This window comes from Sitophilus oryzae, unplaced genomic scaffold (assembly GCF_002938485.1).
Source record: "Sitophilus oryzae breed Bouriz unplaced genomic scaffold, Soryzae_2.0 scaffold_1498_pilon_pilon, whole genome shotgun sequence".
Classification (NCBI taxonomy): Eukaryota; Metazoa; Arthropoda; class Insecta; order Coleoptera; family Curculionidae; genus Sitophilus; species Sitophilus oryzae.
This window is the reverse complement of record NW_022146167.1, coordinates 408,674-424,195: the sequence shown is the minus strand read 5'-3', so window position 1 is coordinate 424,195 and position 15,522 is coordinate 408,674. Positions and strand designations below refer to the sequence as shown.

The 15,522-nt window shown below is 34.6% G+C and overlaps 2 protein-coding genes across 2 annotated transcripts; both read left to right on the top strand.

Annotated features, from left to right (window-relative positions):
• The first annotated feature begins 1,739 nt into the window (after positions 1–1,739).
• Positions 1,740–2,321, top strand: LOC115877776. Its single transcript, XM_030894090.1, has one exon. The coding sequence runs from the start codon at positions 1,740–1,742 to the stop codon at positions 2,319–2,321; it is 582 nt and encodes a 193-aa protein (XP_030749950.1).
• A 54-nt stretch (positions 2,322–2,375) lies between these two features.
• On the top strand, positions 2,376–14,339 carry LOC115877774 (zinc finger MYM-type protein 1-like). The gene is made up of 2 exons (XM_030894089.1): positions 2,376–3,592; positions 14,072–14,339. The coding sequence occupies exons 1-2, from the start codon at positions 2,376–2,378 to the stop codon at positions 14,337–14,339; spliced, it is 1,485 nt and encodes a 494-aa protein (XP_030749949.1).
• Positions 14,340–15,522: the final 1,183 nt, after the last annotated feature.

Genomic DNA, 15,522 nt, shown 5'->3' with positions numbered 1-15,522 from the left:
TCTTATTTTTGCTTGGCTTAGTTTAGCTTCGCTCCAGGGACGTAGCAACAGGGAGTGCAAGTGGTGCGGCGCACCAGGGCCCGAGGCCCGGAGGGGCCCGGCGCCGCCCTAGCGGCATTGGCTCTTGCAACCCGATTCTAAATTTGACTTTTAACATTATTTCAGAATATCGGCAGAAATGAAATAAAATTACATTACAATTAGCTGTTCAGGTATTTGACCACATTACTATAAGAGCGATCTTTTAATAATGGCTATTATTAAATCGATTGAGTCACATCCCTAGTTTCTTCTTTGAGAACAAAAAAGCCGCGTCATCAGTGCAATCTTTATTTCGCACGCTTGCGCTGTCAAATATCGGTGTGATTCGCGGTAAATCGTAATATTGATATTTTTTGACTTTTTGAAGTGAGTTTTTAATATTATTTATTAGTGTAAGTCTAAGTGTAATTACATTAGGGGTTAGCCTGAAACCTGACTGTAGTAACTTGGTAATTAATTTTTAGTCATTTTATAGAAACGGCGGAATGTTTAGATGGACGTTTAATAATGATACTACTATTAGTGGCTATTTTCAAAATACTTTAAAATTCTTTACAACTGACAATTTGTTTGTTACGGCTAAAAAATAAAAAAAACACATTTTTACGAAAAGAAGAGAAAACATTAAAAAAAAGTAGTACTTGGTATAAAACTAAGTTCTTTTTACCCATTTCTTGTCTGAAAAATGGACGCAATACGTTAAATTAAAAAGTAGTGTGTTTTTTAGTTAATCTGTTACAAGAAAATAAAATCTATGTGAAAATTGCCATTAGATAACTTTTTAAGTTAAAAAGTTATCTAATGACAAAAAAAATTATTGGTGTCATGAATAGGGTGTCCAGGATCAGGATAAGTCATGGATAAGTCATGGATAAGTCATGGATAAGTCATGGATCAAATTTAAATAGGAGATAGGGGAGGTTATTTCCAACAAAAAAAGTGCTATAAACATGTATCCTTATAAAATGCCTGGTTTTCAAGATACAGGGTTATTGTTGTTTCTTTGCACAAAAACCGTTCGTCGGACAAAAAAATGTCAAGAGACCATTTTTGACAGCAACTAGTAAGAGGTTACGAAAATAATTTTTATTTTGGAAAAAAAGCAGTGGCGTACCGTTTTTTCATTGAATAAAATTGTCATTTTTCACTTTCAACACCCTGTATCTTAAACAGCAGGTATTTTAGGATACATGTTTATAGTTTTTTTTTGTTGTAAATTACCTCCCCTATCTCCTGTTTAAATTTGATCGGTGACTTATGGGACACCCTATAAAATAACTAAATTTTAAGTTGTCTAGTTTTGCATTCAGCTGCGATATGAGTCAATACAAACATTTGTCGGGAGCTGAAAAGCGAAAACGGAAAGAAACTGAAAAACGTGAAAGGGAAAAACTTCCTAAATTAACTTCCTTTTTTGTGTTGAGAAAAATACAGTTGAATTATCTGAATTGTCTGAACCTGAAAATAAATACGATAAGGATGACCCCGGAACACCTCTATCACCGAAGTCAATTACAATGAGTATTGCAAAAGAAGAAAACCATGAGTCAACCACAATTTCTTCAACTTCCCTATCTGTATCTGTTTCATAAACAACGGTGTCACATCTCAGTACCGAAAAGAGTAATTTCAGCAGTATTCTCAGCGATTCGAATAAAAGATTTATAGCAAAACACGGACCATGTCAACCAGAAAATATGCAATTTCCTAAAAATGCTAAAGGTCGATCGTTCAGTTTGGCGTACTACAACCAACGATCCAAGTCAGGAATTGTATACAGAAGAAATTGGCTGTGTTGCTCACCAACATTGAATGTAGCTTACTGCGAACCTTGCTGGGTTTTTGGAGACAGAACTCAAGGATCATTAAATTGGGTAAATGGATTTAATGACTGGGGTCATATTTCTCGGAGTATGACTAAGCACGAATCTTCTAACAATCACCTTTCTGCTTGCCTGATATATAACAAATGGAAAAGCGATCAAGTATTGGACACGGACTTGGATAAAACGCTGAAATTTAAAACTAAATATTGGATTAAAGTTTTGGAACGAGTTATTAACGTCATATTGACTTTGGCTAAAAATAATGTATCATTCAGAGGAGACAATGAATCGTTATATGATGGCGATCACAATCGTGGCAACTTTCTAAATATTATTGAGCTATTGTCAATTTATGATCCAGTTTTGAAAGAGCTTTTATCAAAAGATAAAAAATGTGTAAAATATTTGTCGCCAACCATTCAGAACGAAATTATCAACCTCTTTAGCCAATGAGGTAAAACTAAATTGATCAGTCAAATAAATGAATCTCCATTTTTTTCAGTAATAATGGACACAACTCAAGATATTTCAAAAATTGATCAAGTGAGTTTTGTAGTGAGATATGCCGACTTCATCAAGGATAACGACAATGTAAACATTATTCGTGATGTTGTTATAAGGGAAGTTTTTCTAGGGTTTGAAGAATGTATGGGGCAATCTGCTGAAGACATGGTGAAACAATTATTATTATTCTTTGAAAATAATAATTTGAGCTTTGAAAGACTACGAGCTCAAGGCTACGATGGTGCGGCTAACATGAGTGGCGTCTACAATGGCCTGCAGGCCAAAATTTTGGAAAAACAACCCAACGCGTTATATGTACACTGTGCTGCACATAATCTAAACCTAGTTATCAATGACTCTGTAAAAATTTCAAGGGAGTTACAAAATTTTTACGATTTTGTAGAAAGTCTTTATGCATTTTTTGCACATAGCATAAAACGATGGGCAGTATTGACGGAAATGTTCGAATCCAAGAAGCACACATTAAAACGATTGTGCCCAACGCGATGGTCGTCTCGTTATGATTCTCTTCATAGCTTAAGGTTTCACTATCGAGAAATTTTACAAGTTTTGACAAAACTAACCCTAACAAGCTCGAAAGCAACGGAACAAAATGAAGCACTGGGATTAAAGAAAAAACTGGAAAATTTTGAAACAGTTGTATTGATAGTGATGGAACATAAAATCTTAAGTATCACAAAACTTGTGTCCAATGCACTGCAGAGTAAAAATCAAGATATTCAAAGAGCGTCAAAACTTTTGGAAACTGCTAAGAAAGACATTGCAGAAATGAGGAACAGTTTTGAGGAAGTTATTAATGAAGCAGCTGATTTAGCTCGTGGTTGGGGAATCAATCCAAGTTTTAAAGAACACAGGATCCGCAAAGTGAAAAAACAATTGGATGAGTTATCATGTGATGAACGATTATTCAACGCTAAAGAAAACTTCCGTGTGTCGGTGTTTAATATAACGTTGGACGTTATTATATCTCAACTTGAAAATCGATTCAAAGGGTTAAATAGCGTAGTTGAAAGATTTAAAGTAATTTTTCCTTCGGTCTTGAGAGATCATTCTGATGCTGATTTGGTCCTCCTATCTGAAAACCTGATCAGCTTTTATTCCAATGATCTATCATATTCATTTTCGCAAGAAATTGTAAGTTTCAGGCGAGTTTACAAAGATCAGATAAATGCAGACATTTCAGTTAATGACTTGGCGAAGTTAGTTATTTGCGATCAAATGATCTCCAGTTCATTCACAGAAATCTGCTGTGCTTTTATCCTTTTTCTAACAATTCCTGTATCGGTAGCGATTTCCGAAAGATCATGTTCAGTATTAAAATTAATTAAGAATTATTTAAGAAATAAAATGTCGCAGAACAGACTCTCCGGCTTGGCAATTTTATCAATAGAAAACGAGACAGCCAGAAACTTGGATCGTAATAGAATAATTTTATTGTTTGCCAATCAAACGGCAAGAAAGGTAGATTTTTTTCAGCATAAATAACTATAAATTAGTTAATGAGTAATAGTTTTTTAGTTTTATTATTTTGTTACTACATTTATTACTACTCCCCATACATTTTTGTGCAATAAATGTGTTATTTCATTTTTCATTGTTTTTTTTATAATGAAGAAAAGGACCCCCTGGTGGTCTTGCACCAGGGCCCGGGTTCGACTTGCTACGTCCCTGCTTCGCTCGTAGTGGCCGCCCGCCTTAAAGGCAGGCGGCCACTGCGAGCGAAACTAAACTAAGCTAAGAATATAAAAACAAACGGTAACTAAACGAAAATAAGTTTCATCGGCCACTGGGAACGATTTTTGCTTAGTAGTCAGCTAAGTGAGAACGAAAGTCAGCTAAACGAGACGAAAAGTGGTAACTATCGAAAAAGTGGTTTCGTGCACTATAAAATCCCATCATCAATGGCAAAAAAATTGTCCGATTTAAATGAAATTTGGTATGTCGATAGACTGGACTAGGGCCAACTTGAACATGTACGACACGTATTACTGGGACAGTTAGTTTTAACGTAAGAAACGTCAAAAGTTGATGTCGACCGATCGCGACCAAATTTGGTAGGTAGGCTATGTGAGCGACGGTGCACATGGTGTCACCCCGCAAAGTTGGATACGATGTTTCGTTTACATGTTCATCAGGGTGGGACTAAGAATTTGATATTGAAGAAAAATGTGCCTCGATTTCGACATAATTGGGGACGAGCTAGAGGATGACGCTTTTGACATTTTGAACCGATGCCTCTAAATGGACGAAATCATCAGGATTTTTCTCTTAATTATGGGTCTATTAGAACTAAACTCGGCATGTGGATAGAGGTACCCGAATAGACAGACAGACATTTTAATACAAATTTTGTGAATGAGTATTAAATTATTTATTAATTTTTAAGTTATTATTTTTTCAACATTTCAAACTACACTTTCTCAAACATGTCCTTCAAATCCTTCAATCTAATAGCTGTTAGTAAAAAGTTTCACTTCATATATGCGCACATAGGGCACACACAATTTTTTTATTAGTCTGAAGCTTATAAATTTAGGATGTTTGTTGACTCTCTTTTTTTTAAACTGAGATAAAATAAGAGATCGACGATCTATCAAGGCGCTGCCGCGGTCCAGTTCAGTTCGTTCCATCTTATTTCGGGGCTTATCGTTCTCGTTCGACAGTAATTCACTATTAATTTCTTTTGTAATGAATCGTCAGATAATCGGATTCGGTGTTGCGCGTTATCGGGCGTGTAAAGTGTCGCCGTATCGGGCGAGAACACCGACTTTTAATTAGAGGGATTACGTTTTTTCTGTCGAAAAACTCTCTGGTTTGTTTTTATTTGCATCAAACCAAAGGAAAATGTCGGATCAGTTTATAAGTGTACACGTAAAACAGAATTTTTTGCCGGTATAGGTAAAGAAGTTCTGTGTGTAACTTTTGACAGTAGTAGATAACATAAAACTTGTTTGCTATATATACCGGGTGGGTCTCCTATAACCGGCTCACCCCTATAACTTTTTTATTTTTTAGATAAAAGTAGTTTTTTGGTATGTTAATATATGACATAAATTAGGATTGATTGACGTATTCAGTTGTTTTTGGTAACTTCCTGTTTCACTGGAAATGACTACTTTTGATTTTTAAATGGCACCCTCGGTATTTTTTTACTTTATTCGATAGAATATGACATTCTGAATAGAATGACATATATGTCAACTTTTGACATTTTCGCTTTAAAAAAAATCGTATTTTAAATTTCAATCTAGTGTGCTATGGCTATCTTAAAACCACTAATTCTTAATCAAGGAGTCTTGGAAAAATAGATTTGATCGTCTAATGTTTTTAGTGTCTTATCCTGGCCGGTTAAAAGATGCCCAAATCGTATTTTTAATCATATCTCCATTTTTAAACGGAACGAGGGTGATTCATTAGCGTATTTGGAAAAAGCATTTTTTTACGAATAGTTTGATACCACACACTTGGTATTTTGAGTCAAATTTTCGTTATGAACCGCATGTTATAATTTTAAATTAACCATATGCGAAAATATCAAAAGTTGACATATGATATGTCATTCTATTCAGAGTGTTATTTTCTATCAACTAAAGTAGAAAAATACCCAGGATGCCATTGAAAGATCAAAAATTGTAGTAATTTCCCGTGAAACAGGAAGTGACCGAAAACAATTGAATACGTCAATCAATCCTAATTTATGTCATAGGTATACTAACATACCAAATCTCGCTTTTTAACTGTAAAAATAAAAAAGTTATAGTGGTGAGCCATTTTTGAGACGCACCCGGTATAATTACGACACACTTACTCCTAGAGTCTATTTTGGCCTTATTACTGAAACTCTTAAGATTTCTTAGGGTTTTCTATTGTTTTTTTGTTGTTTGTCGAGAAAAATCAAAGATTTTTCTTGATCATAAGTGCTGAAAAAAAAGTCGTCATCGTTCTTGACAAAAAAATTTGGTGACAAGAGAATTTATTTTAGCGTAAAAGAAAATATTTTGCCTGTAGCGTTTTTTAAACCACTACCACTGCGAACGGCAGCTTTTCATCGGAGAGCAGTCGTGGATAAGGTATTTCACTAGAGAGAAAATTAATCAATAATAATAAACAAAAGATATATAGATATTGGGCGCCAGGCATGTACAGAGAAAGAAAACACAATTGTATAATACTTAAAACTAATGACTATATTTATTCGTGACGAATTCTGATGGTGAATAGCATTGTACAATTTTAATAATTATTATAGTGGTTACCTGTTGAATAAAACTATATATGTAAATAATATTAAATACGTTCTATGTAAAGACTATAAGGAAAATACAATGCGTGTAACATTAGAGAAAATATAAGAAAAGTAGCATTACTTTATTTAAATTGTTAAATTTATACGGTGTTCAATCAGATGTGTTGCAACCTGTAGATTCTAGAATCTATCTCGTCATTCATCTATTAGTATAGCGTAATAATGATGTCTATAGAAAGTAATACCATTACAATGCGTGATATTATGAAATCTAAAATCTAAATCACACTTTTACTACTGCATTGACATAAATATTCTTAATAATCTAACCACTAAATATAGTCTGTACGCTATAGTTTAAATGTACGTTACTGTTTAAGACTGAAAACATTTTAGGTGTTAAATGCGATACTAGAACTTAAAATTACACTTAGCTGTTCTTTAATGCAACCCTGCTTCAACCAGTAGCAGCGCGAGGAGGTCTTGCATCTCTGCACTGTCTGTCGGCGATCCAGGCTTAGAAATGGGGGTGAAGCAGCACGGGACTCAAGCCACACCCACGCTGGGGCACTCTATGTGAAGACAAATCAATCCTACAGGGGACACTTGTCCATGGGACATCCGTCCATAAGACAGTGGCACAAGGGAATACTAGGACCTTGGATAATGCCTGTACCTTGTAAATAGTCCGTCCGTAAGACCCTCAAAACATGAAACTCATGTTTAAAATCAAACACCGTCTAATAAACAAAATGAACCTACCTCGAAGTACTTCCGAGGGCTCAATAAATAATAAATAATCTGTCCTTTCTTCCAAATGACATTCTGGAGGCCAAAAGCAAAGGGACGCCAACGTGCCAGCCAAATACAAATACAAGTTGGGCCATCCGTAACTCTACCCTAAAAATATTCGCTAATAATAACGAATCTAAAAGGAAAATAACTCAGCTTTACCTGTAGCTTCGAAATGGCAGCTGATTCAGATTACACAGCAAGATTTAAATAATCACCATTTCTCAAAAACTGGGACTAATGGCGTCTGACAGGTCAAACAGTCTAACCAAAAGTGAAGTTAGATCACAGGGAATTGACAGAAGCGATGTTGACAGCGCGCGCTCCCACAGAGCAATAACAGGGTTGTGCCAAACCATAACAGGGTTGTGCCCAGACATCATATATCATAATCAAAGACATGTAACGAACTAAAAACGTTACATGCCTGAAGAAAAACTCTCTTAACTCAAGAAAACTGGTTCTCTCGAAAAATTCGAAAATTTCTCTTGAATCTATTTTCATCAACCAAGTGCAAGTTACTTTGTTTTATAACAAAAATACGCTAGGAAGTACTTCATTCAAGAAACATGGCCATTTTTCCAATAGCTAAATACTCTTTTGATGAAAAATAAGAACGACACGCAAAGACGATGACGAAGGACGGTATATACAATCAGTCGGCAGTCCGATCAGGTTTTGGATCAGTCGTACGTCGCATTTCATAGGTCGCACATCATAGTACGCACAGGTTTTGTTGCTTGGAATTTTGCATAATTTGCTTTTTAAACGCATATCGTATAACATATTAGTGATCATTATTAACATGCATTTGTCATTTTTTATGGACAAATTTTAGGATATATGGATTGTTTAAAGGAGTTTCTCAAAAAATGGAAATTAGAGTATTTATTTGCTATATTTGAAGGTAAGAGACATTTACCTAATGCACCTGTTTAGATAATAAATATAGATAGCATAAGAATATATAGGTATCGATTTTGTTATGCAAATAATTACAAAAATTTTAGAACTTCAAGTCATCGCATTAAAAAATTCAAAATGTGACTAAAGCTTATAATTTTAATAATTTGTTTGCTTTACTTTGATTAATCGGGATGTAACATTTTTTTGTAATTTGTAGAGTGATGAACCACCCCAAAAAATACCAAGGAGTGAAGAAGCAGAAATAACTACTATCGAGGAAAATAATATCACTTTACCTACTACAGACCAGGAAAACCTAAAATTTTCAGCAAATAATATACCTCGTAATATACCTGTATATGATGTATAGACTTCTCTTAGATCAAAATAAATTTTAGTTGAGTCAATAGTATTCGTTATTGGTTTAAGAAAAGTGTCTCTTTAATCAAGAAATGTCCCTTTTCAATCAAGAATTTTTGCATGAATCAAAGGGACTATTGTTCTTGTAGCAAGAACTTTTTTGCTTATTAATTTTGGGTCAAGAGTGAAATACTTTGGACAGATAGATTTTTCTATTCCCTAAAGTAATTTTTTAAAGCTTAAGAAAAGATAGTTAATGCTTTGGGCAAAGAAACGTCGTTCTTGGCCCTATTGAAAAGCGCCAATCTTTTGGGTCAAAGTCATATTCATTTCGACTGAGAGATCCTTTTTTTCAGTGTATATATAACAGTATCTTTTATTGAACATCGGGCCAATCAATAATTTTCCTATCAGCTCGATATATTGATAATGTTGCCAGTATTACTCATCAAGCAATACTACTATTATATTAATCAATTAAGGCCGTGTAAACAAACGTAACTGATACAATTTTATGTACTAATTTATTATAATAAAATTAATACTACCATATTGTAATTATATTCCTGCAGATTGAGTGAAAAGTTTTGTTCTTAAATATCTACTCTACATATTATAAACGCGTGTTCAAATATTAATTTTGTGGAATATATTTCAACATAAAACTAGATGTAATTAACGAAATATCATCGTAACAACAGCCATTTTAGAAACGTCTAGGTTTACTTATTACTGAGATTTATGAAAAAAAATCCTTTGCCTCGGGTACAGATACCGCCGCGTTTTCGAAATAGCTCAAAACGAAATAAAATTGAACGAGGCAACAAGAAACGCTAAAAAAATCCACCCTCGCCCTCCTCACGTGTAGTTTTCAGGCGCTTTTAAGAATCGAAAGTAGGTCGAGGCAAACCGAAGTGGGTCAAGACAACTGGAAATAAATCGAAATGCAACGAAATGCGACCTTAATGTAGAGGCTGTTTTAAACTGTAAGAAACGACAGAGCATTTTTCAATATTAAAGGGAAGTTTGTTAACTATTATTGGAAATGGAGACATGTTATCAAATCCTTCTGCTGTATGATGAGTTATAAAATAAAAAAGGGGACACAATAGATCTATAATGTCGCGGTGATTAATTTTCCCCTCCTATACAGTCTACATCTATAATCTATTGAAGACTTTGATATGGAATTGTGTAGAAATCAACCAATAAAAAAAAAAGACACAATCCTTATAATTGAAAAGGACTGGTTTGTAGAAGACTAAAAAAGGAGAAAGTTTAAAACATGCACAATTTGGTTTATGCTACTATTATAGTGGATATCCGACTTAAAAATAGATTCTAATATATTTCAAAGAAATAGTTCTGATTAGAACACGATATTTACTACTACTGCTACTGGACGTTTCAAAGCTATAAACCCGTACTTTATAAGCAAGACTTTTAGCTCTAGTCGGTACGCGATCACGTTAATGCGAAACCTCGCGCCACTAATAACCCTAATGACCTATTTAAATCACCATCCACTACTCGGTGCCCTGCAGGGCGTCCCGTAATTAAGCCTTCCTCGCAAACCGAGACGAGCTACTGCCATAATCCTCCTCGAAACGACAACCATTAGGTGCAGTGTTAACCCGACGCCACGACCGGTTCACCGGGTTTATGTGCTGCGCCCCCTGCTCCAAATCGCACCGCGGAGCGCGACGTCGGCCCCTTTGAGCCCCGAGATAATTGTAATTTATCGGAATAGGGAGACTGCGAGGCTCAATTGGATGACAACGGGATGACTTCATTTTTGGGACCGCGAGCTGGGTGTTTGATTTATGGGAGTAGGCAGATGAGTGGTCAGCTAAGAAAATTAAGCTGTTTGAATATAATTTTAATAGGAATAAAGAAAAAATCTTTAAGTTTATTCTGGTTCCAATAAATATTTAGTGTTTTATACTTTTTTTAAATATCCTTTTTTCGCCTTTAAAAAAAAATCAAACAACCTCAAAATTCCTCTATTTTTTTTAAATAAAAGTTATGTTATTTGTACTGTGATTTCTATGCCACCAGGAAGAAAAATTTTATCTCAGCAGAATTCTTTATGTAAAGAATATTTTTGAGAAAACCCACCGAATTGGAATACGGTATAATCACAGGTACACAGAGAAGACACTATCGTATCTACAAAGATAATATCATTACGACAAAGATACACTACTTTCCTCATTCCTTGACCATAACAGCGTTTGAATCAAAATGTATCATGTTATTGCTTACGGAATATACACTATCACTGTCTTAACTATAGGAAATCATTGGTTTCCAATACACCATTTGACGATAACATTAATTAGATTTCAATGGGAGTGTATTTTTTGCAAGTATTATTATGATATTGAATGAACTTAACCTTGTTTGAAGCAATTTGAATATGTCTTGAAATTAAGTTTTTATTGTTCTTGGCCAGATTTAGTTTTAGGTTTAATTTAATATATCACTATATTTCATTTAATTTTCATACATTTTCATTATTGTTTAAATAAAGTGTCACATTTAATATAATAAAATAATTAACCTTATATTTTCTTCTTCCTTCTTATTAAACTAAAGTTTACCCAAGGCTACCTAGGCACCAAACAATCATAAAAAATATTATAGTTTCGACTATTCGACTACTACATTCGCTAGTTAAAAGTTTTTCTTTTTTTAGTGTGTTTTCTCACTCTTGTTCGACCTCTGGGTGGTGCAAGGTCAAATGTGCTAAACTATACATATGTCTAATCGTTGTAATGTCAGCAACGCTTTGATAGAAAAAGAGTATCTCTACTTGCAACAATGATATTAAAATGTCCCTGCAAAATATGTAATATTAGCGTTAACTATTAGGTAGTTACATTAAATCTAATTAGAGGGATCATTTTATATAAATAAATGCTGAATATGTTTTGTTTTAAATCGAATAATAAAATGTTGTCAATTTTAACAATATATCTATATTTAAAGTAAAATGATTATAATAGTTCCGCCTAGCTGGACTATGTTTGTATAAATGTGTTTTCTCTCAACAATAAAACTATTTTTGAAAATACTTTATTGTTTTTTCTGTGATATCAATAATCCTTACAATACCCTAAGATCTGTCCTAACAAAGATGAAACCGAAATGTGTTTTGACCAGTGGAAAGAATGCATGAGAAAAAAAAATGCCGTTGGACGGAAGTAGTGTAGTATAAGTAGATATTTATTATATTATATTAGGTAGTCTAGCATAGTAAGCAAAACATGTATTCTGCTAACGAGGCATTTCTACTATTGAATGTAATTAGTTAAATGTTTTAAAATATAGGCTTATTTTATACTTCAAATGGAAGACTGCTTTTTATTGATGAGTAAAACTACCCCTTAAACCCAAGTTATCACAGTAGGAACTTTAGAAAGTTCATTAGGAAGTTAACTTACACGTTAAGTAGTTAGAGATTAGAGTTGTCCACAAGAAGGTATTGGGAGAAAAGGAAATTTAAAGAGTCAATGTTTATATTTCAAAAAATTGCAACGTTTTCCGTTAAAGAAGCATTGAAATACCAACAGCATAGGAAACGTCGAAATCCAATGCAGAAGTCGTTAATTTGGCATAATCTCCGTGGTGAACGGGAATTTCACGGTTAGGCAACTACAATATAAATTATAAACATTTAATAGCGTAGCTTAGGATATTTAGTTTAAGTTTCTACTTGATAATGGAGAGTGATATAACTATCCGGAACATCGTAAATTTCGGCAATTACTGAATAAAAATGAATGGTACATGAATTAAACATTTTCAGATTTATTTTAGTCCTCTTCTGATCTTTAGGTTACATCCAATCAAGTATAATATATAAGTATATACAGATTGTTAACTGGACGGTTACTTATTGGGGAAAAGAATGGCAACACTGCCTAAGCTAAGCTGCTGACTCGTCCCGCCGCCGCGTTGTCCCTCGACGAGCGGGCCGAGGTTGCCATATTTCAACCATACAGCTCTTGCCGCGAGTAATAAACAAATTAACAACCTGTATATATATGTTACTAATATATTCGGTTAGAAAAAGTATTGGAAGCTGTTGTTCTTGGAGATATAAATGGAGTGGAAATAAGATGCTATTTTACATATATTAAATAATAGAGTAGACGCTATTGAATATCGGCATGAGTTTTAATTTATATAATATATATGAGTGATCCATTAGTAGAGTAAGATGCTTTACTGGAATTTTAGATGTACTAAAAAAAGAAGACTAGATTACTAGACCAATCTAGACCAGCAATGTCTTACTTAAACATACATCAAAATAAATTACATTGCGTATTCCTGACCGTATTATACCAAATGATTGAAAAAATAGCGTCCAGTTGGTTTGGAAATGAACATTGATTAAATTCCCCATATAATTTTACATATAAAATGACAGCAATCTTCATTTCATAGTAGGAGAATACAATAAGCTTTGCACAAAAACCGGTACCGAAATCGTTTTATACAGGTTTTTTGGTTTTTATATTATCATGAATCAATTTTTCTGTACCCGTTGAAACCAGTCTTCCGGTACCGGTGTACCGGTTTTGTAAAAGACCGCGATACCGATACCGGAATATTTCAAATGTACCCGTCCTGGTACCGGTATACCGGAAGACCGCAATTCCAGTACTCTCTAATACTCATCTATTTCACTGTGTCGTTATGTCAGCAATTCATCAGTTCCGCGGATAGGGGTTAATATTCAGTAGGACCTACATCCAGCAGTACCGGCACCGGAGAAATTTCCGTGGATTCGTATCCATCCGAACCTACTCATCTCTAGTTTGGATTAAACGCAGTGGTGTTTACACAAAAATAACTTCTTTATTTTTCAGATTCCAATAGCGAAAAACACGACAAGAAACGAAACAGAAAAAGTAGATATAGGTATACCAAAGACGAAGAAAAAATAGAATGAAAATTGGAATGAAATTACAACTAAATACATAAGTTACGGTTAAGGTCCGATATTCGGTTAATATCGACATTACCCGGTTAATCTTGAGAATAACACAAAACAAAACAACTAAAAACAAAACCAAACCCAAACATTAACGTGTTAATGTAGACATTAACCTGGACATCGGATTTTAACCGTAACATATACACTTTAAATTCTAAAATAATAGTAAAACAAGAGTGTCAACACAACAACCACTCTCGACACAGACGAGCGAGACGGGGTAAGAATAACAAACATATCGGATTGGGTCGCTTGCCGAAGATAAAAAGTCAAGCATGCGTCGCTAATTACTGGGAGAGAGACGATCTCGCGTCGCGTTTCGAGATACGAGGATTAGATGCTGCGAGTGAGTCGTAACTGAAAAAGTTGGAGCGAGCGGCCGTCAGTGTCAGGACTGCTCTTAGCGAACAACGGGGCGGCCCCTTTGAATGTCAGTCAATCGTTAAAAGATCCATATAAATACCTGAACGGAGCGCGGTCTCGTACCGCCGCACCGACAGAGGATCTGCTTCCATCAACAATTACAAGGGTAAGTCCGTTAATATTACGCCTGTTTAAAGATAGCTGGTCTAGAGGTGAGGATTCTAGTTCTGGAGGAACTAGTTCATTAGTTCTAGTTCCTCCCGAGGAATAGTTCTTTAGTTCACAATAGTTCCCGACTAACATTGACATCCGCTTACTAATGGGTTTCGTTGTCAGTCAGAACTATTCACAGTATGATCTGTATAATTTTTATAATGTACGAAATATAACGAAACGTGTAATTGTGTTTGTTAAAAGCATATACAGTGTGTCCGTAAAGTAACGGATAAATTCATTTAAAATTCAACCGTTTTTTTTTTGGAAAAACGCTCGGACACGTCAATCTTAATTTTTAGAGGCGCTACTTTTAAACTAATTTGCTGTTATACAGGGTGGCTCAAAAAAAAGATATCACGTGACACTTCAATTTTTTAAATGGAATGCCCCGTATATTTTGATGAATATCGATAGAGCTCATCGAGACCAATTCAACGATATAGGGGTTAATAGGTCTATCTTGAACCGTTTGTTTACAAAAAATAAAAAACTTTACACTATCAAAAAACATCTTAATTTTTTTTTTGACTAACTGCAGGTAGGCACACGCTAAGTAAACACCAGTCTTATTGTTAGCCTTGTCACTTGAGTGTCAGAGCATTTTGTTATCAATTAAACATTCCTTTGCCTTGAAGTACAATGCCGTTATCACTTACACAAAGAATTGAAGTTTTAATGATGATTGGATATGGGGACCGAGTACGCACACAAAAGAAGTATGCGTTTTGTTCAATAATAAATATCCTGAAATGAACATATCTCAATCAACAGTAAGTAGAATAGAAAATAAATTCCGAGAAACCGGTTCTGTTGATAATTTGTCAAAAAGCGGACGTCCTTCTGTCAGTGAGGAAGCCAAAACGAACATTTTTTTATCTTTCGAAGAAAATCCACATAATAGTGTCCGTCAGGTTGGTCGAGAATATAATGTTTCGAAAAGCTGTGTTCACAGCTTGCTAAGACTGGAGAGGTGGCACCCATACAAAATGAAGTTAGTACAGGAGTTATCCGAAGATGATCCAGATCGTAGAATGCAGTTTTGCCAAATATTGATGGATAGGTGCAATAATGATCCATTATTCGTAAAACGTATAATCTTCTCAGATGAATCTACATTTACTTTAAACGGAGAAGTCAATCGCCAAAACGTACGATATTGGTCCAACGAAAACCCTAGGTGGATGAGAGAAAGCCACACCCAATATCCTCAGAAAATCAACGTTTGGGCGGGCATTGTA

Coding starts and splice junctions, on each gene's coding strand:
- LOC115877776 (XM_030894090.1), top strand. CDS start 1,740: ATGCAATTTCCTAAAAATGCTAAAGGTCGATCGTTCAGTTTGGCGTAC.
- LOC115877774 (XM_030894089.1), top strand. CDS start 2,376: ATGGACACAACTCAAGATATTTCAAAAATTGATCAAGTGAGTTTTGTA. Junction 3,593..14,071: donor TCAGTTAATGACTTGGCGAA/GTTAGTTATTTG, acceptor TAACTGAAAAAG/TTGGAGCGAGCGGCCGTCAG.